We start from the raw sequence: 25,415 nt of genomic DNA, 5'->3' as shown, positions 1-25,415 counted from the left end.
CTAAAAAGGCCCTGTTAAAAAATCTCAACAAACCCATGGGCCAGAAAACGACTATGATTTTCATTTTGAATTAATGTTGTGCTGTAAACCCAAACTGCCCATTGTTTATTCAAAATATGCAAGAACTTCAACAGTAAAATACTGGCACTTGTAGTAGACCTTGAAATATTACATGAATACTTGAAATATTCAAAAGTTAAATGTCCCCAGGAACTCAGTCTTTTAAACCTACCTACATGCTTAAACTAGATACCTGGCATCTTTTCTTTGTTGCAAGTTCATTAAGACTTGGGCTCAATTTCTGAGCTGCTGAGCTGACGTTAGGTGTTTATATTGGTTAAACTGCAGCTGAAATGCAGCTTGTGCGTTTGGTGATATGACTGGTGTAGAATTGTGTAGAACCCGCTGTCCCATAGATTGTTGTTGGGGTAGGAGAGTCAGAGCACACATTATGTTGCATGCTGGGCACTATAGGGCAGCGCATTGTGAAAGAGGCTAATATTAACAGAAAATTAAAATAGTTTACCGGCCCGAATAGGATTGTGTCGCAGGCCTGATCTGGCCCTCGGGCCTTGTGTTTGACACATGGGGTCTAGGAGGAGGACTGTGGGGCATAGGCAACCATTTGGGCTTAAGAGCAGCAAAACTGACTGATTTTCTGGAGAACTTCTCCAGACCTGCACTAGGTGGAGATATTGTTTTAATATTAGCCTATGTTCAGATGAAAGTGTAGGTGTTTTGCAAAGGTTTGTCATGACTATGGCTCTGTGCATAACATCCTACAAGCTGTAAGTATGCAGTATGTGACCAACACGAATCTTTTCAGCATGTCAAAGATATTCAAGTTGTGCATTCTATACTCTTAAAAACATTACTTCAAGGGATCTTTAGTTAAGAAAATGGTTCTATATAGAACCACGAACACTCAAAGAACCCTTTGCATGATTAGAGGATTCTTTGCACCATGAAAGGGTTCTTTAGATTGATGAAAAATATACATGAATGTGCTATGGACAGTTCTAAATATAATATTTTTGTAAAGGGTTCTATGTAGCACCCAAAAGGGTTCTTCTATTGTTACAAGCTTGACACTGTGACAATAAAAGAACCCTTTTGGGTGTTATATTGAATCATTTTCAAAATGGTTCTACATAGAACCATCTAAAGCACATTCTCTGATGACCACCACAGGCTCTGCTTTTCAAGAGGAGGTCAAGGGGTGTGGCATGCAAAGCTGCACCTGCGAGCCACCCCCTCTGTTTAAAAGGACATTTGGTGTTGTTGTTCCTGTTGCTGTTAGATGGAAAATTAGAAAGTTCCCAAATGGTCACCTTATACGCAATTATACGAAGATGGAAAAACCCAGTTTCAACTGTTGTACCTTTGTCTGCCGCCAACACTTCGCTCCAAAATAGCTACATGGGTGAATTTCAGACACGTAGAAAAGTTTCCAGCCCACCTTTTTTAGCACCTTTTCATTTTAAAACAGCCACTTGGGTGAATTTTGGGCACTTGGAAAAACCCAGTTTCAACTCTTGTACCATTGGCTGCCGCCATGTCTGGTAGGAAAGATATAAATAAAGATATAAAGGCATAAATAAGGCCTTATCTCAATTCAAAATCCTCTTTCTTAATGTTTACGGTGTCCTTCTCAAGGATCAAGTCACAGGCCTCACAGAGAAGCAAAGGCCAAAGAAATAATATTCCTATATGGAAGAAATATACTTAAGCAAAATATTCTATATCAAAAAAATTTAAATTGATTATGGGAGATGCTCTACATCCCTTCAAAGACATTTCAAACTAGCCCTACCTTTTACATCCAATCATTTCCAGATTTGTCTGGAAGCAATATTTGGAGTCTGTAAGTAAGTCATTATCAAAATAGGTAAACATTTAAACACAATGTTTCTGCAACAGATCAATCAATCAATCAATCAGTGCAGGCGGAGCTTTTACAACTGAGTTGGCTACAACTCAAACATTCATTGCCTAATTAAGGCCAAAGATTACATTCACTAACAGAATAATAATAATAATAGAAGCATGGCAGATGAGGTCTAAATCCACCTCCAGGGTGCGCTACATTTCAGAATCATATAAGTGGAACTAAAATGGATTTTGTCATTTGTTATGTTTTATCAAATAAAGTAGACTCATTAAAAGACAAATTTTGAAATGTTATATTTTAGTGTTACAGTCAAAGTAGGGGGATAATTTGTGCTTTGAGAACTAAATTTTATTGCTGTTGCAATTTATTTCCCCAACATAGGTTTATGCATCATCATCCTGTACTGCACATGCTCAGATGTGATTACAGGGGAATTCCACCAATAAATCTGTGATTAAAATGTAAACAAAGTCATTTAGAATCAGAATTACCCACCAGTGAACCTACATGTGATTTCTGGGTTTTATGTGTAATGACGATGGTAAAAAAAAGTGGTAAATATGAAAAATAAGGTTTCTTTAGGGACTACTTTGCCTTACAACACCCTGCATGTACCTCTCCATCATACAGAATCTAATCTGAAACCTATCATAAAACAATGACCGAGGCATCACTGAGGCATTAGCGTATTTATAACCATTTCATTTAGTAACTTTCTTTGAAGAAGCCTTTAGAGGTGGACGTCTGGTTCCTATCACCACCACTGTGAACAATCTTGATTTTGTAATTTTCTCTAGAATGGAGCCGCCTTTAAGCTTTACAGTACATAGACGTTGATCTTTATGATCAGAATGAACTGAATAATACAATAAGATGATTAACCAGCCATTTTTTGGGAAATGAGAATAGTGCCACGATGCCCTGTGGTTCTTCTCACTGAATTAGGATCCCCGTTCAACTCGCTGGAAACCGGTGGTTTGTAACGTTACTGAATTTTACAGGTCTTTTCCTGTAAATTCGATGCACTTCCCAAAACTATAAACTCTCTCTCATTTCATTTCTCACTGTGTTCACACACAATGCAATATATAATTCTGCGAAGCAGCATAAACTCTGTATTTGTCGCTCAGCTTCATTTATTCCATTTCCTGCATTGACTCAAACAACACTTCAAAAAACAATGTAAAACAAGCATTGTGTTTGTGTAAAAGGGCAAATACCTGGTCTCTCAAGAGGCACAGCTATCCGAACGCGTGAGTAAAGAAAAAGGATGTGGTAAGGAAGAGAAAGCACACAGTTGTAAAAGGGGATAACATCCGGGGCACAGTCATAGATGACAACTAAGCTCCAAATATGGTAGAACAGACAGTCTCAGCTATCACAATCAGCCTTCATCTTAAGTAGTTAATGTACGGTAAAGTGCAGAAATGAGAGTCCACCTTTCATTTACTTCATTTGCAGTCAAAAACGTCTGTTAAGTAGTTCATTTCTCATTCTCAGATGATATTTCTGAGGAGGTTAGAAATAAAATAAACCACGTTTAACAAACACACAAGACCACCGAAACAGTCCATCCTTGCACTGTGAGAAGCCATTTTAACATAATGGCTCTGAAAGCATTTGTAGTTGTCTAGAAGCTGTTAGTGAGAAAAGGAAATAGAAAATAAATTAAAAAAATCAAAGTTCTCAGCACAGTGGGTTGACCACAGCATAACTGAATGCGTTTGCGATTACACGTAAGAAGCAGAAAATGCTACCAACTTCTAAGACTGAACTTTGGAGGAGTGGAAAAATTTCCCAGCCTTTCTTTGGAGCAGTGAAAGCAAGTTTCTTGAAAAGAAAGGAAGCTGTAGTAAAGACTAATTCCGTGTAATTTTCTGATCAAAATATGTTTTCTATTTTTTTCCTGATGCTGAAAAATGACAAACTGTACTTAATGGCCATTTTGACTGGAAATAAATGGAGGGTCGTCTCTGACCTGCTGCTCAGTACTGTACATAATGGAAAATGGGGAGTAAGAAGGCTACTTATTTACACACAGCGGTTGGAAGTGGGACACTATTGTGCTTTTTTTAATTGAAAACACCAGCTTCAACATTTCATGACAAGTGGACCAATACAAATGGTTCAAAATTACATTGTTACGTTAATGTACATTAAAGTTAAGAATGTTTTTCTCCATTCTGGAGGTTTTTTCAGCAATATGGAAGACACTTGGAGAGAACTGAGTAGGTTTAACTGACACAAGGGAGCTGCAACATCTTATTACTGCAGCACAATCAACCTGGAGGCTAATTACACAAACTTGACAAACACTGAGGTCAAGGTCAGAGTGAGGGCTAAAAGTGGAACGCTGTGAGACGTTATGCCCGCAGCTCTGGTCGGGGTTGGGTAACCATAATCTGTTCTGCAGGGGTTTTGGACTTGCTCCAGAGGAATGGGCACATCATCTGGAGCTGTGTCGCTTAGTGTGTCTCTCACCTGTAGAGACAAAGAAGCAGTGTTTCAGACATAGGATTTTCCCAATTTTGGAAACACATAGGAGTGTGTAATGTGTCTAGGCCTCAGTACTTTACATTTTACATTTGAGCTCAGTATTTTTATGAATCATCTTTTATATAATTTTGTGTCATTTTACATAGTTCTGTATTTCTGCCTTTCACATAAATAAGTTGTTTTTCTCTGTGCGACACTGATACTAATAGGGAGTCTGACACTTCTTCTTATGCAGTCACTTCTGCTTTGTTCAGCTTCCTTGCAGAACCATAGGGTGTGAACACTTGCAGAGGAAAAATTCTCACTCAGCTTGTTTACAGCTTCTATGAATGTCCAGCAGAAACGCTTGCTGCTCTGGACTCTCAGCTTTGGAGGGGCGTGGGGGAGCTCTAACCTTTAATGTGTACTCGCTGATTTCTTCATGTTGATAATATATCCATTTAAATATACATAATACATTACGTAATGCAAATTACAAGTTATGAGTTCAAATGGCTTATATGTGTCTAATAATATAATTCCCATAAACAATATGGACAAATTAAGTCATGTAACTAACTGCTGTTTATACATATGTTTGGGTCAATGACATGCGTTTTTTGTGTGAAAATCCTATTCAAGTTATTTTTTATTAAATAATTGACAAATAACAGTATTCCACAATACCTCCTATATCTGAATAAATTTGATTTTAGGCATTCAAAGCCTAAGAACGTCATGTGGGGTGACCACCCGACCATATATACAGATAAAGAAAACTGTTAAATAAGGTAATTTAGTCATGTAACATTCTTAATAAATTAGGAATGATTTTATGTTTGAAATCTTTAAAATCATAACGTGTTGCAAAATATAGCAGCTTTAAATGTGTACAACTAATTAAATCAGATTTTTCAATTTATTTGAAAAAATATATATGTAAACTTGAGAACAAACAAACATTCATACAGGTGTCCAAGTACAATGCCTAGTTTTCAGTAGCAAATAACTTTAAAACATAATAATTTTATATATTTATATATGTACATTTCACTGCAGAGTGTGTGTGTGTGTGTGTGTGTGTGTGTGTGTGTGTGTGTGTGTGTGTGTGTGTGCCTGGTCCTTACCGTCTCCACATCTTGAAAGACTCGGATCAGATTCCTCCCCAGAGCATCTTTGATCTCATCGTCTGTCCAGCCACGTCTCAGCAGTTCAGCCACCAAGTCAGGATACTTGGAGACGTCCTCCAGACCAGTTGGGACCCTATCCAGGAATACAGTGTTCTGAATGGCTGTGCATGTGAACTAGCAACGTACCAATATGATATTTCTTGGCTGATACAATAACTGATAATCGATGCCTTACAGTGGCTGATATAATAATAATTTCTCCAGTTATATACAACCCACATATTATGTGTCACTGTAAGACAGGTTCAGTCTTTAAAGATCACTCAACACCAGTACATTAATCAGACATGAAAGTTAGTGTAAATATTTACATATTTAGCAGACACTTATCCAGGATACTAATGTAGCATCGGCAGGACCAGATCTTTCAATGGGTTTTATAGGTACATGCCCAGAGGACTGAGCCAGAAGGGGACCTTTATGAGTAACTATGAAAAAATCTAATCAGCTGTTTTGACCTGCGGCGGTTACTTTACTAGCATCATGAGCTAATGTTAAGACGTGAGTGTTAGTGTAAACATTTACATATTTAGCAGTAATGTCATCTTTATTGGAGTAAATGTGTTGCTTGTGAAGAGTGGACGCATGCTTTGTAAGTACATGTCGCCTTGGTTGTTGGGTTTATGTTATGTGTGTTTTTATTAATGTGTGTGTAATCTTTCTATTGCTTCGTCTTGACCAAGCTAATGTTCCTGTGAGTGTACTCTGAATTTGAACCTCTAGATGTTCAACAGACATGCTGGAGGATCCTGTAAAGCAAGACCTTATACTTCGACAGAGTTGAGGATTCCCATTTCCAAAGCCAAATGTAAAATGTCAGCCACTCGAGTTAAAGAAAAAAGTAATATTGTACTTGTTGGCTGTGAGTCATCAGAGGTAAGATATGAATGGAACATTTTCCACACCTGCCGTGGCAGAATGCTTTAGCTAGGACATTCAGTGACATGCCCAACACCGCAGTTAGTGTGCTGCCGTTGTGGGTCTGCATAGGCCTCTGTGTAACCTGCTGTGATATCATAAAAAATTCCCTGACCATTCAGAGGAGGTAGCCAGTTAGGTTCCCACCAGATATTTGTGCTCAGACGGGCGTAACCTGATGATGCAGGCCTGAGTGTTGGGAGTCTTGCCCAAGGTGTTGAGTACAGCAATGGAATTCACGCCCGGTCAGAAAATCAAACTCACACTGTTCCGTGTGTGGCGCTGTGGTAGGCCTGTCAATTATCACATAATCGCCTGAACATAACTGTTTGAGCTGATTAAAATAATTTATGATTTAAGATGACTGCAGTTGTTTTGCCCTGTTTTCTTTCACAATCATGTGTTCACATTGCAACAAACAGAATGTGAATTGGCTCCATTTTCAGTGCATCTTCATGCCTTAGGCTGCAATTGCATGTGAATAAAAGAACAGAGCACATTAATTTATTAAGCATGTCATGGTCTTACAAAAGCAACGAAAACACTAACATCTGACCTGATATAGGGCAGCAGTGAGTAATGTGTGTTTATTTGACAGCTAGGAAGCAGGATATCTAATTAGCTTTAGCCACTTTAGACTTATACATTAGATGAATACAGTGAACAAAACAAAGACAATGTCATTGTTAATTGCAATTTTATACATATGGAAATGAACCGTCTGCTAAAATTTCATGGTTGTGACAGACCTAGGCTGTGGTGTTAGCCACTGTGGATTCTTTCACAGTTACAGTAATAAAACAGAGTGAATGCCGGCAGGATTACCAATCAACCGCATGTAAACTTCGCCTTCCAGTGAAATTCGCTGTTCTGAATGATAAATATATGAATTATACAGATTAGAAGAGCTTTTCATTTTGGGAAAGGGTCAGGGATGCTGCTTCCTTTATTCAGCCAATCTACAGAAATTTTGGTAATTGATTTATTTTTTAATTGGCAGAGTTAAGATCTGCAGCATTTTCCCAAAGATATTTGAATCAGGCATCTACCCAGGTTTTCCTTATCACCGGATTCTACAGCAGTAAACCAAAAAAGAAGCTCTTTTATCATATTTGCTTGTTTGAAAAATTCTACAGTTCGACTAGCTATGAATTACAGTGTGAGCCAATACAAGGTTAACTAAGAAAAACAATGTGGGACAGAGTAGCAATAAAGCACTAAAAAAGCTTCATGCATGGCAAAGCATTAACACAGTAAACATTTTAATGAGGTCCTCAAAGGGGAACTGTGACCTTCTTTAGGCGGGGAGCAAACCACACTGCCAAGTATATGGTGTATGAGTTTTTATCACCTGATTACTCTTCTATGTGCCTGTTTTGTCTGTTTCTCTCCGTTCTTCCATTAAATGTGTTGACTCCAGTTTGACAGTTCAATTTTATTTAGTTAATTATTTACCTATTTATTCACCTATTTATTCTCAGCTGAAAATACATGTTGAAGCCTAAATATGACATCAATGGTAAGGTGACATGGTGACTATTTTTAATAATACTTGGCCACAAATTAAAATGTTAAGGCTACCAATGAATATATTAAGGCCACAAATTAAGTTTCTTGTGGCCATGTGACCTCAATACATTTACTTTTGGCCTCAATATATTAACTTGTGGCTTCAATATATGGATTTGTGGCCTACAAATATTAATACGTTGCCTCAATATATTAATTTGTTGCCTCCATATATCAACTTGTGGCCTTGACATATTAATTTGTGACCTCAATATATTAATTTGTTGCCTCAACATATTAACTTGTGGCCTCAATATATTAATTTGTGGCCTCAACACATTCATTTGTGGCCTCCATATATTAATTTGTTGCCTTAATATATTAACTTGTGGCCTCAATATATTAATTTGTGGCCTCAATATATTGACTTTTGCCCTCAATATATTAACTTGTGCCCTCAACACATTCATTTTTGGCCTCAATATATATTTACTTGTAGCTGCAATACATGAACTTGTGCCCTCAATATATGAACTTGTGCCCTCAGTATATGAACTTGTGCCCTCAATATATGAACTTCTGCCCTCAGTATATGAACTTGTGCCTTCAACACATTAATTCGTGGCCTTAATATATTCATTTGTAGCTGCAATATATTAACTTGTGGCCTTACTATATTAATTTGTGGCCTCAATATGTTAACTTGTGGCCTTAATATATTAATTTGTGGCCATGCCTTATTAAACATTTATCACTATGTCAACTGATGGGCTCTGCCTACGTTTCATTAAAGGATTTATTACTGAAATTATGACCATGTTTTCTCACTGTGCGTCAGTAATGCTGTGTCAGGTTTTTGATTTTACCGAAAAGCCTGTTAGTTAACCTGTCTTAGTGTCTGGTGGGTGTACGGCCTATGTAGCATAGCATCTTGTGTAGAGCTAAACATGGTGGCTAATAAATCTATGGTCTGCTCTGAGAAGACATGAGGGAGAAAAAATAAACCTTCCGAAACTACCAGGTGCTTTTGCACTGTCATTAGCTAAGCAGCTGCTTAGTCTCTGTTTAACAAGAGGTATGGCTAAAGCACTAACTTAAGGAGCTTAACACACAGCTGCGTGTTAAACCTGATTGCTCTGTCAAAACAAGCAGGAGTTTATTTTTTTAATACGACAATCAAAACATTAAAACTATCTTCCTTGAGTTAATTTACACTTACAGCACACAATAACAGCCTTTTCATTTCAGGTCTGACCTGACATGAAACTGAATGTTGCTGAGTGACTGGAATGACTCCACCCACTGCGTGGCAATTCAAGAAAAACCACAAGCGCGCTGTTGCATTAAACAGACTTCCTGTGCTTGCCTCACGATTGCACTGCAAACCAGTCCACAGAGGGCCAAAAACATCACTGTCATTCATGCAGAACCCCATGTTCCACACTCACAAGGAGCTGCACAGCTGTGCAGCTTTAATACTGCATACTGACCCCTAACTGATGACACTGCAGGCAATGTATTCTGATTAGCATTGCAAATAGTTTTGAATTGTTCAGCACTGTTGGTTTTTTTTTTTATTTTTCCTTCCTTCTTTCTTGTGTGGAGATTCGGGAAGTGAAGAACAAAGGTTTGCTGAAGTCTAATGTGTGTCTGCTACAGTTTCCTATTAGAGTCAATAGTAGGGACGGCCTAAACACAAGTCATCTTAAGTTTTTCTGAACAATACACTAGGAAAAAAAACAAATCATGAATGCAACTTTTAACCCTTTCTTCTAGTTGAGTACAGTCCCTCAGTGTGTGTTCATTGAAGCAATATAGAATTTAATTAAACATGCTATGAAGTCCACAAAACAGTTATATGAGCCTAGGTATTGATCTGAGCTGAAAATGTGCTTCAATTACAGTACTCTTGCCTTGGATGTCAGTAAAACCATGTCTTTAGCAGGTTTAAGGTAAACCTCAGTTAAACCTGATGCAGTGACATCTAGTGGCACATGCGTGATATTTAACTGACCCAGCAATTGCATAAGGTCTAAACCACAAGTGTGCTTTAAACTGCAGTTTTCAAGGACAGAGCAATGGAGTTTAAGAGCCCAAGTGATTCATTAAACTTGGGTTAAAATCTATACCACTTGGTTGCAGTTGCCACCTGAGGTCCAGACCTCTGTGTCCCATAGCTAGTTATGGCCATGTTGCTTGGTAAAGGTTTCATTTGCGCATAAAAGACATAAAATGCACATGTGCATTGCTGTCATCTGTGTTTCATTGGGACTTACACCACCCTTCAACCCTGCGTGCACTTTGTTTTCACACGTACATGCTGCATTCGTCTGTTCCACTTTTCCCTTGTTGCAATGCAAGTGGACAGCGGTCGGCTTGGATGCTTGCATCAGCCCTGAGAGCATGAAGGCTCTTGGTTTGGGGAACTACAGCCTTGTGTATGCTCCACCTGCTAGTCAGCACGCACACACACACATTTCTGCTCATGTAACTGTATACAGATAATGAAAACACACTATGTTAACACTTGTGTTTTGTAGTTCATGCCTTCAACATGGTGGTGGTAGTATGAGACAAGACTGATTGAGGGAGGGGAGAGAACTCTGAGAACTTGGGCTGGAGTTCTGGGCAGCTTTGGCCTGCAACTAGAGGGTCAGATCCCCCTCATAGCTGTAGCAGGACTACGGAAAATGGAGGAGATTGGGTGGCAGTGGGGATTGCGAACCATTTGTCATGGAAATGGAAAGTGAAGATGTGAATTTATAGGGTATTAGATTGGAAGAAGGAAGGGTTTCAGGCATGTTTCTCCCCCACAAACTTCAGTTATAACACAACTACATTAAACGTGGCCAAGATCTGTCTCTAATCATCTCCGAACACAGTTTGAGTGTTTCGTTCGTAATCTGATCACAGTGTACCCTGGTTGTGTTTACACAAAGCCTTTCAAACATTCAAGTGAAATTCGAAGATGATTTGATCACCAAAAAGGCATGTTAATACAAGGTTTAAACAGGCCGTCCATGTGAAATTTCTAAAACCAGTCCAACATCTCTTGAAAGCGGAGCTCAATGGAGGGGGAGTGAATGCGCTCGTCAACATTTTGTAGTCAAACTCTGATTCTAAGTGATGGGAATTGGTGGAATCGATTCCAAGACTCGATACCATGCAATAACCTTGATTAAAAACCAAGACATAGAGAAGGACTAGCTAAAAAAAACTTTACCTGACTCTCCTCTGTCTACTCCATTTGGTTGTCAGCCAATTTTCTGTGACTAACCTTTCATTGTCCTTTGTTTCCACTTTGTCTAAGGTAAAATACAGCTGGATTATCAGTGATGGACGAAGTACACAAATCATGTACTTGAGTTAAAGTAGAGATACCCAAGGTAAAATATTACTCCAGTAAAAGTAGAAGTTCCTCCCTTTAGACCTCCACTTGAGTAAAAGTACAAAAGTATTTGCCTTCAAATGGACTTAAGTATCAAAAGCTAAAGTACTACAAGATTAATTATGGCTCTAATGTTCTATTAACATTTTTATAACAAGACTCTGCTTCATTAACTCATTTTAGGTGAAAATACTCCAGTGTCACTCTTAGTAAACCAGTCTTTTAATAGAATGTCATTAATTAGTGACGCTGACATCTATTAAAATGATCATAAGCACAAAACACTGAAGGCAAACAATTTCCATTAGGTAGAACCAAGTGGCTCTGAAATAACTTTTTGCAAACAAGCAAAGTTTCAGTTTAAGATTTATTTACAACTTAGTTACAAGTTTAACTTTAATAAAAATGTGCTTTAAACTCAGATTCACAAATGAGTTTTCCTTTACTATACTACATCTGTAGGTCTCTGTTCATAAACATAACCTAGCCAAAACAAATTTACTATAAAATGAAATAGTGTTTGTATAAATTCAGAAAAAAGAAACGTCAGTCACAACTGCATATATGTGCGTATTTCTACATTGTGGTCTATTTACACAAAGTTAGATTAGTTCATCATTTATGTTGAATAGACACTTCCAAACTTTTACGCTGCTGCACTGATGTTGAACCGTATGCTTGCAATGGGTAGGTATGACCAACAGGTCAAAACAAGCTCAAAACAAAGTGCGTGCTGTGCCCTGATTGGTGTTGTTGCTTCATGCTTCTTTTGTTTTGACGTTACGTTTTTATACACACATAAGCCAAAAGGAACGACGGGTTTCGCAAAATGTAGTGGAGTAAAAAGTAAGATATTTGACTTTGAAATGTAGTGGAGTGAAAGTAAAAAGTCACCCAAAATGGAAATACTTCAGTAAAGTACAGATACACAAAAAAACTACTTAAGTACAGTAACGAATTACATTTACCACCACTATGGATTATTGATGTTAGTGCTGTAGAAAGATGTATTTTTTCAGACAGCCTTTCTAGTGACAGAGGGCAGAATATCTTACACTCCATGTGCATGTGGGTGCAGACAAACATGAACGAAGGAATCGATCCTTTTGGCTTATGCTTATTAGCTTTATTCTTTTCTAGCGCTCTCCAATGGACAACAAGCCTGTTATTAACCCTTGGATGTGACATCCATAGCATGGCTAAAAGGTCCCTGCAAAAACCTCCAATTAAGCATGTGTCACATCTACAGGGGCTGGTGTTTAGAGGAGATGTACACTTGTTAGTGGTTCCATCACCAAAGGTTTAAGAAGTTGTCCCCAGATGTGTACTCTCTTTACAAGATCACATCTGGCCTTACAAGACTATACATTCCATCTAGTGGCTTGTGTAAGCCTTATTTCAGCATTGCAGAAAAGAGTTTATGGACAGCTGAGTACAGATTACAGAGCCTTTGAACATGAAGCTTTTATGGCCTGTTATTACTGTTACAGTCTATAACTATTATGCCTATATTATATTGCCTTATCTGTGTAAGCTCCACTTTTGTGACATAATGTCACACGAGGATCATTTATGACCTTATTACAACGTGTTGCTCAAGATGTTACATAAAATCTGGCAGGCTTACCTGGGCACACCATCATAATCACCACCGAATCCCACTATGCTGGCGCCACCTACATTCTTGATGTGGTCGAAGTGATCTGTGTTGGACAAGCATGGAAAGAGATACGGTGTAGTGTTAACCCCTTAAATGAGCACTAGTGGGCCCAAAGTATTATTACACACTTCTGAAACCTAAGAATGCCTGAGGTTTGCACTGAGGACCCTGTAGTTACTGCATAATAAGCCTTAGTATGTAATACGTCTGAGATTGTAAGGGCTTAAACCACTGAGAGCCTAATTACTGTCTGTTTGGCATTGCAGCACCATTACTCACCAGCCACGTCTGAGAGGGTTGCCTCTGTGCTACAGGTGACATAGTCATTGTAGAAATTCACCATAACGATCCCTTTCTTTTCTTTCTGGAATGAAGAAACGAGACCTGTTTTTCTGACACCACACTTACCGACATAACAAAGACTGTGTTCAGACTGCACTCTGGATTTGACATTGTCGCTGTTTGTCAGCTTGCGAGACACATCTGTAACAATCTGATTGGAATGGCATTTCAAACCACCTCCAAATTTGGTTTGGATCCAGTTCTGAGCACTACAGTGAGACTCACGGGTGGTGGTATGTTAGTGTGTGTTGCGCTGGTATGTGTGGATCAGACACAGCATTGCTGCTGGAGGTTTTAAACACCCACTGTCCACTCTATTAGACACACGTACCTTGTTTGTCCACCTACTAGATGTAAAGTGAGAGACGGTAGCTCTATCTGTTTTAGCACAGTTTGTGTTAGTCATCCTCTAGTGCTTTATAAGTGGTTACAGGAGGCTGCCGACAGGATGCTGTTGGCTGGCTATTTTTGGTCGGTGGACTATTCTCAGTCCAGCAGTGACACTGAGGTGTTTAAAAACTCCGGCAGTAATGCTGTGTCTGATCCACTCAGACCAGCGCAACACACACTAACACACCACCACCACGTCAGTGTTACTGCAGTGCTGAGAATGATCCACCACTCAAATAACGCCTGCTCTGTGGTGGTCCTGTGGGGGTCCTGACCACTGAAGAACACGGTAAAAGAGGGTTAACAAAGTATGCAGAGAAACAGATGGACTACAGTCTGTAATTGTAGAACTACAAAGTGCACCTATATGGTGAGATAAAATCTTGTAGAAAGCTTTCCTGAAGAAGCTGTTACAGCTGCAAAGGGGGACCAACTCCATATTAATGCCTATGGATTTAGAATGGAATGTCATAAAAGCGCCTGTAGGTGTAACGTGTAGGTGTCTCAATACTTTTGTCCATATAGTGTATTTAATGTATCTTATGAACTTCATTGTGTTTTGTAAATATCTGCTGAATAATCCACCACCCCAATACCTGCCTAAAACATGTTCTGAAAAATGTGGGACAGCGGCACTTTTTTGGAATGTGTTGCAGGCATAATATTTGGAATAAGTATATATTTACAAAAATACAAATTTCATGTTCAAATGCTCCATTCCAAAACAGCAGTCATCCTGTTACTAGTCCTTAAAGTCATATTTACCTTAAGCTCACCCAGGTGAATCTCTGATAGCAGTCTATCAAGCATAAACTATTACGCTTTCTTGGTACATTTAGACTGTAAAGATGCCAGGTAGAGTCTAGACATGCAACAGGAAAGTGTGTGATTTACTCTTCAGGTTTTCCCTGTCAGGTTGAAGCACACAGCAGTATATTCCACAACCCACTTTCACAGTTATTTAACATTTAACCCAATACAGAGTTAAATGTTGACCCAATGCGGTGGTGGATGAACCCATGCAGACTCATATATGTAACTAGGTCTTCTGTTACACAATTCATTAGTTGTGCAACTGTATGGGGTCATCATTATCCTGTTTTGCTCCTCATAATGTGTCTCATGATGTTTTCAGCGAGAGACTGGTCTGAAGCACAGGCAGGCTGGTGTAGCACCTGCATTCTCCAATTATGCAGTCAGAGACGTTTAGTGTTGTCATGCTGAAGTAAGCATGATAAAGATGTTTTCTAAAAGGCAGTATCTGTTGTTCCAAAATATGTATATATCTTTCAGTGTTAATAGTGCCTTCATAAATGCCTTCACCCCCCCATACCAACAGACTCTGGCTTTTAAACTCAATGCTGTTAACAATCTGGATCACCCTTTTTTTGTTGTTTGGCCCAGAGAACAAGGATGCCCGTTATCACCATAAACTAATCTGAAAGGTTGACAGAAGCATGAGGGATCGAAGGTCAAGGGCACTGAGTTGTGGTTTTCGATCTTGCTCTTTGTGCATAAACATTTTTCCAGTTTCCCTGAATCATTTATAGGGTGATTTCGTATGTACTACGACTTCTTTATGTATAGTTTTTCGTGACTACAGATGTTCTATATTCCTCCTTTACTGTGGGCCTCAACATGTTACTAAAAGTAGCTTATGTTCCTGTCCTGTCTCTGGGAACTTTGTCCATTTATGGGACTTAGGGCTGAAAGATCAATCATTTTATACTGAAACCACATTTTTAAAGAGCTGCAATTTTCAAATTGCAAGAGCTGCAATTTTTATCACAGTTTTAGAGTCTATTTTCAGCTGCACTCTTAAAAAGGATGGCTCTGCAAGGGTTCTTTAGTAAAGAAAATAGTTCTATATAGAACCATGAAAACCTCAAAGAATGCTTTGCATGATTAAATGGTTCCTCGCATCGTGAAAGCGTTCTTCAGACTGATTGAGAAAATGCTGTAGATGGTTCTATGTAGCACCCAAAAGTGTTCTTCTATTGTTACAGTGTCAAGCTAGTAACAATAGCAGAACCCTTTTGGGTGCTATGTAGAACCATATACAATACATTGTCCAACAGAACCGTTTCACAATGCAACAAAACATTTAATCAGGCCAAGGGTTTTTTGAGCTGATGAACCATTTTCTTTACAAAAACCCAACATTTTTAAATGTGAATGTTTATACATTGAGAGGTTTAAGTAGGGAAATTTAACCTAATCACACGGAGCTTGTGAACTGCTTTTAGATTAATTTGATGAATCAGAGGCAACCAAACAACCGTGTGCTGTGACATCACAACCACAAATGACTGGGAGACTGGTGCATTGTGTGAAGTGTTCAAGCCTCAAGCCAAAAACGCATACGCTGATCTTCTTAGTCAAAAAAATACATCAGTTTATAGAAAAAATTCACAATATAAATCACAATATCGGACAGAAAAATTGCAATTAGAAATTTCGCCAAAATCGTTCAGCCCTAACGGGACTTTCATATTACAATCATTTTATATATTTTTTTGCAATCAAGTTGCTTTTAAATTATTGAAAACATTTCAACTGAAGTGAATGTGTTACTGAAAACTACTGCTAACTTAAAGAATCTGGCCTCTCACCACTTTTAGTAGGATGTTGTCAGGGACGTTTCTCTTGTGTTTGCAGATGCTGAAGGCAGAGGAATGGCTGAAGATGACCGGGGCTTTGGAGATGTCCAGCACCTGGTTCATCACCTGTTCTGGCACGTGAGCCAGGTCCACCAACATACCCATGCGGTTCATCTCCAAGACCAGCCGCTACAAAAATAAAGCCATATGGTCAGCAACGGCCCCTAGAACGCCTGGAGGGTGTCAAACAGGAAGTGGCACACTTGCTCCTCAGTTTATAGAGTAATGAATGGTTGTGAACTAAACAGAACATTATCACTTCATTGCTTCACGTGCTGCAGGGTTTATTTATCCCTGCTGGCCAAGCCATGTGCACGCATGCATGCATTCATGCAGTGAATGATCTGTTATTATGCTAACAGTAATAGACAAAGGCACACATGGACTGATTCCACTGAAGCTTCAGTGGAAAACTAGGAATGGAAACATTATGACATCAGTCCAAGAAGTGAAGAACTATGGGATTTAGTCTTTACCATTGCTATATATTGCAATATGTCTTTCAATATATTATTAACACATAGTTAAAGATTAGCCTGCATTATTTTAACCGTAAATATTCACTTCTGTTTGACCATAATAATTTAGTCGTTTGCATATTCCAGCCTTCTGCGATAACACTATTGCAATCTCATGATAACAATAACAAACAACATACTGTGTTGCCCTAATGGAAGATAAAGTGATAAGCTAACCTTGCCAAAGTCACTCAGGCCATTGTGCTCCACAAGATCTGACTCCGTATCCACGAGCCAGTTATCTGCCCTGTGAAATAAAATGTCTTGTAAGTATGATGGTTGGGGTCAAAGCTGTTGTAAAATATTCAATACACACATATAATTGCATACAACAGCTGAATTTTATATCAGAGCGCCAAGTTGTTAAAAAACATTGTGCTGTTTATGGAATTCTCTTTGACCAGTATGTTGCTTGGCAACCATAGCCTACTGTTAATGGGCTGCATTGCTTAATGCAAAAATTGTTTGTTACATTGTGATAAATTTATTGAAAATGTCTAACAACATCCCATAAATGTGGTAAAATCACTGTCCCACTCTCATGACTTTTTGTTTTATTGATTTATGTTGGAAATTCAAGCAATAAAACACAAGAGGGAGTGTGTTATCACAAGTAACATCATAGATGTCATTGCTGATAACAATGAGTGCGTTCACATGCGCTTCATAATCTGATAACTGCAGAATTCATCAGTAGTTCATTCAATGCATTTACATACACATGGGTAATAAGATACTGTGAAAACCCTGGCCACCCACCAATGAACTCACTGAAGCCTGATGTGAACGTAACCGAAACCTTAAACATCATTTGCAGCTTTTTTTAAACAGTCACTTGACCTAAAATAAGAATACACGTCATTTAGAAGATGAAGAATATTCAAATTCTTCGTTTCTGGTTGGTTTCAGAATCATTCAAAAAGTGTTTTGTTGCCATCTCGCAGGAGCTGTGCTAAATGCCACTTGCTGTTTCTGAGACAGCTCTTTGTTAATGGCTGTAATAATGGTCTTTATCCAATCTAAGAAATTGGGGTTTGCTGTTTACATGATCACTTGAATAACCAAATAACTGCCAAAATCCAATAGTGATCATATTTTGGGTGTGCATGTAAATGAATAATATCAATAATCCTTTCCTTAAGTATTCTATTGCTTTTATACAATAGTTCCACAGAATAAAAAAGTAGTGGCCTTTAGCTACAGGTAAAGCTATATCTGTCAGCTTTTTCAATATTTGAGATTATACTCAATGTTGTTTTGTTCCAGTCAGTCTATGAAGCATAAATTCCAGTTTGTTTGATTGCTCTGCCATTATAACCTCCGATCGAAAATCTTGCTTAGGGTAGTGATATTGAAAAGGAGAAAACAGTTCATTGGTTTCAAAATGAATGGGAAAGCTCATAATGCTCAACACACCATTTGTTTACGAGGAAAGTCCAGCCCTTCCAAGAAATGAGCCAGAAATCATCCTTCTGGGAACGCCACAAACACGAAATGCTCCACATTGCTGTGGAGATGCACATACTATAGCAAGTGGTAGTATGGAAACAATGTATGTGTTGACGTGCTTTTCACGTAGGACAAGTACAACTGCATCTCATGCGGTCAGGGTGGGGATGCATTTTGATGAGTAGTGTAAATGGAATCTGGCCAAAGTTTATCCGGATGCCATCCGGAAACACATTATTGCAAGGCTCATAATATTAATTTCTTGTTTTTGTGTGTGCTAAAGGCAGGTAGAACCTTACATAGTAATGGTTAGCTGTAGCATAAAGCAAGTTGTTACTGGCTACACTGGAATGATAAAGCTATTGTGAAAAAACGTGGTAATGCTTCTCAACCAATCAGACTGTGCTGTCAGAACTAAATGTCGTATAACACAATTTTCAACAAAGTATGCACTCATTTTTCAGCCCAAAGAAGATTCTTTGACTATTTTGTGATGTAAAAATGCAACAAAAGCTTGATTTGATTCTGAATTGTACCAAAATAATCCAATCGTGGTGAAATTTGGTTGTAAAGTCATGGATTTGCACCCTCTAGTCCAGTGTTTCTCAACTCTGGTCCTGGAGGCCCACTGCCCTGCTCTTTTCAGTGTTTTCTCTGCTCCCAACACACCTGATCCAATAACCAGCTCATTAGCAATCCATAATTTTTTTTAAAGAGGCTGTGTTAGAGCAGGAAAAGCACAAAAATATGCCAGACAGAGGGCCTCCAAGAAACACTATCCTAGTCTTTTATGGTCATTTGCAACATGACCCTCCTGTTTTCCGTTGAACAGAGATTTAGAACCCTGAGATGCAGTCAAATGAAATGAAATGAAATGGAAACCTCCTACCTGCAGAGTTCCCATGCAGCAAGTGGAAATTCATTGGAATTTCATGCCACAGTGATTATGCTGTACTGAGGACAGACTAAACAATTGTTTACATTGATTTAGAAGAAATCAGGTTAGGTTAGATTCCTTTATGGATCTTTTCCACATCTAAAAGTATAATGGTGCTGCTACTCCAATTCTGTTTTTCCAGGTCCAGGTGTCGGACCCTCTGGGCCACTCACCAGGGCGTGTTGCAGCTGTGCGTGAGGGTAAGATAACGAACCCCCAGCTGGTACATGGTACGCAATGTGGCCATGCTGCTGTCTATGGAGTGACCTCCTTCTACCCCGATCAGGCTAGCTGTCTTATTCTTGGCAAAGGCATCCATTATATCTGTGTATGAAAAAACAAACATTAAACTTTAACATTTAATTCAGCCACATTTTGAATCCAGAATAAAACATTCATTTATATCTGCTGTAATTGTATCGTATGGTTAGTTACCATCAAAAAAAATTACAAAAGAAAAGAAAGAAAGCTAGAAAAGCTTTGAAAAGAATACGAAGAAAAGAACAAAAAGCCAGTTACAATAAAAAACGGCAGTTGCTGTATGCGAGCGATTAGAGTGAAAATTCATTCAAAGACCTTTAAGGCCTCTAGGCCTACGTTAAGATGTCTGTCATTCGCATGGATCAAGCTAATTCTACTGGCTTTCAAAATTTTAAAGAGTTAGGTAAGGTAAACACAATATGTAGCTTATCAGCATTTGATTTCAATTGATCATGCATTATACAAATAATGAATCAGAGTTGTACGGAAAATGTGTCACCTTGGCTACTGGCAGCAAACATGAAGTCGTCTGGGTATTTTTGACACATTCTGTGAATGATGTCGATCTGTTCCAGGGTCTGTCTTACTGCATCTTTATACTGTGTGTCGCATGCAACATATGCAGCCCAAAACTGCAGTAGAAGAGAGAATATGAGACATTTCTCAAGTATAAACAGGAAGGGACAAAGTTAATATGCAAAAAAAAATATTTTATTAGCACCAAAATTTTTAATAACATAAAGCACATTTTCCTAGTTTGTTCCTATCAAAAAAATATTTGTTCCAGCCTGAAGCCCAGCTGCTTACATGCTGTTGCTATGACTAGCCATTTTCTTCAAATCCAGCTTTTAAATGGAAAGTTCAATTGAAGATGAGACCAGTAACTCAGCAGACTATGCCGGACAGTGTTCACAAGTGTTCTATGGATGAGTCAGGGAGGAGTAAAGTAATACCAAAGCTCTAGTTCCCCTCAAACAAAGATGTGAAGTAGCTGTCTAAGAGTGAGAGGCTACATAGTGGTGTAACATGTAGCTACTGTTTCTTTCAGTGGTCAATCAAATCATTTCATGATCCTAAGCTCTAGTCAGCTTTAAAATTTTTTAGCTTTATTTTCTCAGCCCTACTTTCCCATTGCTGCCTGCCTTTGCCTTAAGCCTTCAGTATCTGTGTGCCAGTGTTTGAATTTGACCACCACCTGTGGTCAAAGGATGTACCTGGGGGTCTTGTTAAAGTTTCTACCCATCCAAAGCCAAAGACAAATAATAAAAAAAAATGTTCTTGTCATCAGTGTTTTGCAAATTTGCTGCAGAAGCAAAAACTGTTAAAATTTCTACTGCAATGCATCACCAAGAGTCATCAAAGGTAAGACATAAATGGTCCATAAACTTTTTTCATGCCTGCCATGGCAGGATGCATTAATTAAAGACGACTAGGTTTCGTTTTTTAATGTTTGCTCTGTTGTTTATCGTTGTTTTTATAAATCTCTGCTGTCTGATTTTCAGTTATATTGTCTTCATGTGGAAGAAGTTGTACCTGTCACAAGCACACACATGTTTTACACATAAATCCAGCATTCTGGTTAATGTGTACACAGTCTTTTTATTGTTTTCCAGGGCGGAAGCTTTGAAATAGATAGGGCGATGACTGCGCTGCTATTGCCTGATGTTATGGCATTGCAGGACATAGAGCACATAGAAATTCTATCTACCAAGTTGGCCCACTCACTTCTGCCTACTGTAGCATAGTCAGGCAAATTAAGTACAAGATCAGGCATGGACAAAATATAAAGAAGATATTTATGTTTTAAATACATTGTACATAATTTGATTTGGATGCAAGTAATTCTTATTAAGTCAGTAGCTGCCTTGTGTTATGCTATATTGTTACAGGAAAATGGAATTGATTTTTACTGTAACATGTTTTTACAGTGTTACAACGCTATGTGTGCATGAGTGAGGACATACCTGTGCTGCAAGACGACCGTCTTTGATTTTGGGGATATTGGTGTGTGTGGAATTGAGTGTGTACAGATCCACGGAGCTGAGCTTGTTGTTGAATATTGATCTCAGCTGCCACGGCAAGTCATTGTGTCTATGCCATGTTAGAAACCACAAAATACATCATAAGTGTATGAGTCCTTTCATAGTAACCATAACATAAACAAAAGAGCATCACATCAAAGCATCTATTTAAGAAGACGTTTTCCCAGCATACATCTACATTCACATTACAAGCCTCATCGCTCAATTCTAAATTTTTGTTCATATCTTATCATTCACATTTGTGTACGTAAACTCACTCAAATCTGTCAATTAAGGCGGTCTGAAATTACCCACATACGCAACATACTAATCATCATGCGAATAAACCATGTGTGTCATGAACAATAAACAAACTAACCGCCAGAACAAACCTTAGTCGGCAAAGATAATTTGCCCTGAAAACCTCTCTGCTTAGGTCAAAAAAGGGTCAGGTAGATTGCATTGGCACCGTTTACTGGTGCTGGTTGACTTCAGGTCACTGGTTAACTTCATGTTAGGCACTGCTGCCACATTGATGGTATATGCATGGTGAAAGTGGCTCAGATCTGATTTGAAAAGATGCGGACTGCATGCCCACCCAGCTCTGAAAACATCACATCTGTTTCATATTCAGGCAAAAAATCATATTTGTGCCACTTCAGCTTGGTAATGTAAGTGTAGCCTTAAAAATATCCACTAATCATCACCAAAGCTGGCTGGAATACCTCCCTATGTTTAGAAACTTCTGAACTGGAGTGCTTTCTTACCCATCTACTAGTGGGGTCTCAGCCATCAGTCTAAATGCTCGTTCCTTGTACTCATTCGCGTTGGAGGTGAAAATGAAAGCCCAGAGGACCAAACATGTAACCCTGATGCACCTCATGTTGACTCCTCACTCCAAGACCTCGTCTTCTTCTCTATGGCTGCTCCTGATGTCTTTGAACATGGACTGAAGATGCAAGGCCAGTTTTAGAGTTGTAGTTTATAGCCTTTTGTTGTATCTGGGTTAATGTATAATGTAAATTATGCATTTGCTGACAAGTGATATGACACTCATAAAGTCACAAAGAAATGCCCCTCATATTGCCCCATAAACACCTTTTATATGAAAAGATAATACGAGTAATAAATGCAATTGGAAAAAGTGGGACCTTGCATTTTGTGCCCTGGGCCAGAGTCCATTTCATCACATTGCGCCTTCTTCCTGACATCGCTCTCAGGACCTCTTCACCTTACCGCCAACTAGGGACAGAACCAGGGGTGCAAATTTGGTCTGACAACTGGGGGGACCAATGTCAGCAGGCAATAGCCGACACAAGGCAAACAGAAATGAAAAAACAGATTATGAATTATGTCTATAGTTAGCATTATCATATTGTCATGATGACTAATAAGATAAGATAAGATAAGATAATCCTTTATTAATCCCACAACGGGGAAATTTGCGGTGTTACAGCAGCACAGAAGACAGAGTAGCAGGAAATATACAAACAATATTTAAATAGAATAAACAATAAAAGTATAAAGATATATATGTATATGTACAAAGATTACAAGAAAAATATACAAAGTATTACATTTAAATTTAGAAATGTAGAAATGTATGTATTGTAGTGAGTATTGCACAGTGAATAAAATAGCAAATAAATAAACAGTAAATAAATGGAGAAATATTGCATCTGACAGCGGCTGGGAGGAAGGACCTGCGGTATCTCTCCTTCACGCACCGCGGGTGCCGCAGCCGGGCACTGAAGGAGCTGCTCAGTGCTGTCAGAGAGCGGTGCATGGGGTGGGACAGGTTCTTCAGCATGTTTGTTAGCTTAGTCCTCATTCTCCTGTCCCCCACCACCTCCACTGGGTCAAGAGGACATCCCAGGACAGAGCTGGACTTCCTGATGATCTTATTCAGTCTCTTCCTGTCAGCAATGGAGATGCTGCTGCCCCAGCACACCACTCCATAAAAAATGGCTGATGCCACCACAGCGTCGAAGAAGGTCCTGAGAAGTGCCCCCTGCACGCCAAAGGACCTGAGTCTCCTCAGGAGATGTAGCCTGCTCTGGCCTTTCCTGTAGAGGGCAGCTGTGTTGTCAGTCCAGTCCAGCTTGTTGTTGAGGTGAACACCCAGGTACTTATAGGACTTCACCTGGGTGTTCACCTCAACAAAAAGCTGGACTGGACTGACAACACAGCTGCCCTGTGCTAATGCTTTATATGTCGGTATTAAAACATCAGAACAAACATTGTTTTTCAGAGGAACAAGAATGTAATCTATTTTTCTGATACATATTCAGAATAAGCATTCAGTTTCATTGTCAATTACAATGGTAATTTTTTTCTTTCCAGCGCTTCACTAAAATTCTTAGTCTGATTTTCAGGTGGCTATAAATATTTTAGCAGAATATTTCAGTAATAATGCTAATTAAGCAGATATTTGAATACTGAATATGGTTTTAGACAGAAATATGCTCTTGTATGAGGTACCCAAAGTCCTTGTAGGAAAGTCACTCAGTGCACTCAGTGGCCATCTTTGCAACACCTCAGGGCAGTTATTTTGAGCCATACAAGACCAGGCTTCGATCCTGTTTAATGGAGAGATTACCATTTCAAAAACATATTTGAAATCACTGATAAACTGACAAAAACCTTATAAATGTGTTGCAGCATTTGGCTCAATTACGCACAATAAATGTCGTTTTTTGGGGTTGTTCTGGCTACTGCACTTGCACAGATCCCCACCATGAGAGAGGCTTTCCTCGCTCTCTGCGTAACCAGCAAGCTGATTGTCTCTGTTTTTTGAAGGATGGGACTTACTCTGTAAACAGACGCCATGTTGAGCGCTGCAAGCTTTCCCATTCATATCTTCTCCTCATTTATAACATCTCTGGAGGTAACTGAAGGGCTGCTTCAGTTCGTAGACTTTTGTAAATGAGCTTAGCTGTTCTGTATTGTGTTTCATTCCAAACTCATGAAACACTCATAACTTCAGGTTGAATAGGCAGATTAGTTGAAATATGAAGATGAGTTGGCTTTTGTGACATTATTAAAACAATGAATTTAGAACAGCAGCTTAGTTTCCATATAAGGACTTTATAGTATTGAAAGTTTGTTTACATCCTACCTTAAACTCTTTATTTAAAAAAATGAGGATTCATTTTTACATTATGCTTTTTAAAGTTATTGTAAAAAAAACTAATTGAACACAATGTGAATTTACACTGATTTTGGCATTTAAGGAATAAAATGAAGAAACATAGTGAAGCTTTAGAACATGTTTGTTTGGCAGAACTTTAGAAACATTTACATTCTTAAGCACATAAATGTATTTATGGAACATAGGTGTGTTTGTATACATTGTGTGCATCTGTATGTGTGTGTGTATGCACATGCAGGTGTGCTAGGCACATTAACATATTAAAATTAACATATTAACACAAGCCATCCGGGTAGTGCATCATATAGTGAATTCTGTATTTTGTATATCACCCTACAACGAACTTAGCATCTGAAACAGGCCAAAATTACTCACTTTTCACTTCCCCAGCACTGATTCCACTGAACTTTTGAACTAGGCCAATGGAACAATTGAAACGTTTCAGATGTTTGTTTTTTCATGCATGTTTTGGCTTGGCAACACGTGATCAACGGCAAACACAATCATACCATGAAGGGCAAACATTTAAACAGTGTGTGCTGAATGATTGTGACATATCAGGGCTATCTCTCACTCTGGGTCTGCGTGGTGAGAAGTGCCACATGTCCTCCTCCATTTGCTGCAGTGTACATATATATACATATCACACTGCATC

General features: G+C 38.7%; 2 protein-coding genes across 2 annotated transcripts in view; both read right to left on the bottom strand.

Annotated features, from left to right (window-relative positions):
- The window catches only part of LOC118819200 (beta-1,3-galactosyltransferase 1), a 30,455-nt gene extending 27,271 nt beyond the window's left edge, over window positions 1–3,184 (bottom strand). Inside the window, exon 1 of the mRNA XM_036586890.1 lies at window positions 3,112–3,184. The gene's annotated coding sequence lies outside the window, so the exon portion shown is untranslated. The remainder of the gene's footprint in view (window positions 1–3,111) is intronic.
- dpep1 (dipeptidase 1) lies at window positions 3,010–22,584 on the bottom strand. The gene is made up of 10 exons (XM_036586889.1): window positions 22,377–22,584; window positions 21,553–21,679; window positions 20,088–20,220; window positions 19,501–19,651; window positions 17,119–17,188; window positions 16,376–16,552; window positions 13,311–13,395; window positions 12,999–13,074; window positions 5,494–5,629; window positions 3,010–4,372 (listed from the first exon to the last, which is right to left on the bottom strand). The coding sequence occupies exons 1-10, from the start codon at window positions 22,490–22,492 to the stop codon at window positions 4,187–4,189; spliced, it is 1,257 nt and encodes a 418-aa protein (XP_036442782.1). The 5' UTR covers window positions 22,493–22,584; the 3' UTR covers window positions 3,010–4,186.
- Between the last annotated feature and the right edge of the window lie 2,831 nt (window positions 22,585–25,415).

The sequence above is a fragment of the Colossoma macropomum genome, unplaced genomic scaffold, assembly GCF_904425465.1.
Source record: "Colossoma macropomum unplaced genomic scaffold, Colossoma_macropomum, whole genome shotgun sequence".
Lineage (NCBI taxonomy): Eukaryota > Metazoa > Chordata > Actinopteri > Characiformes > Serrasalmidae > Colossoma > Colossoma macropomum.
The sequence above is the reverse complement of the archived record's forward strand: the minus strand, read 5'-3'. Positions and strand labels throughout refer to the sequence as shown.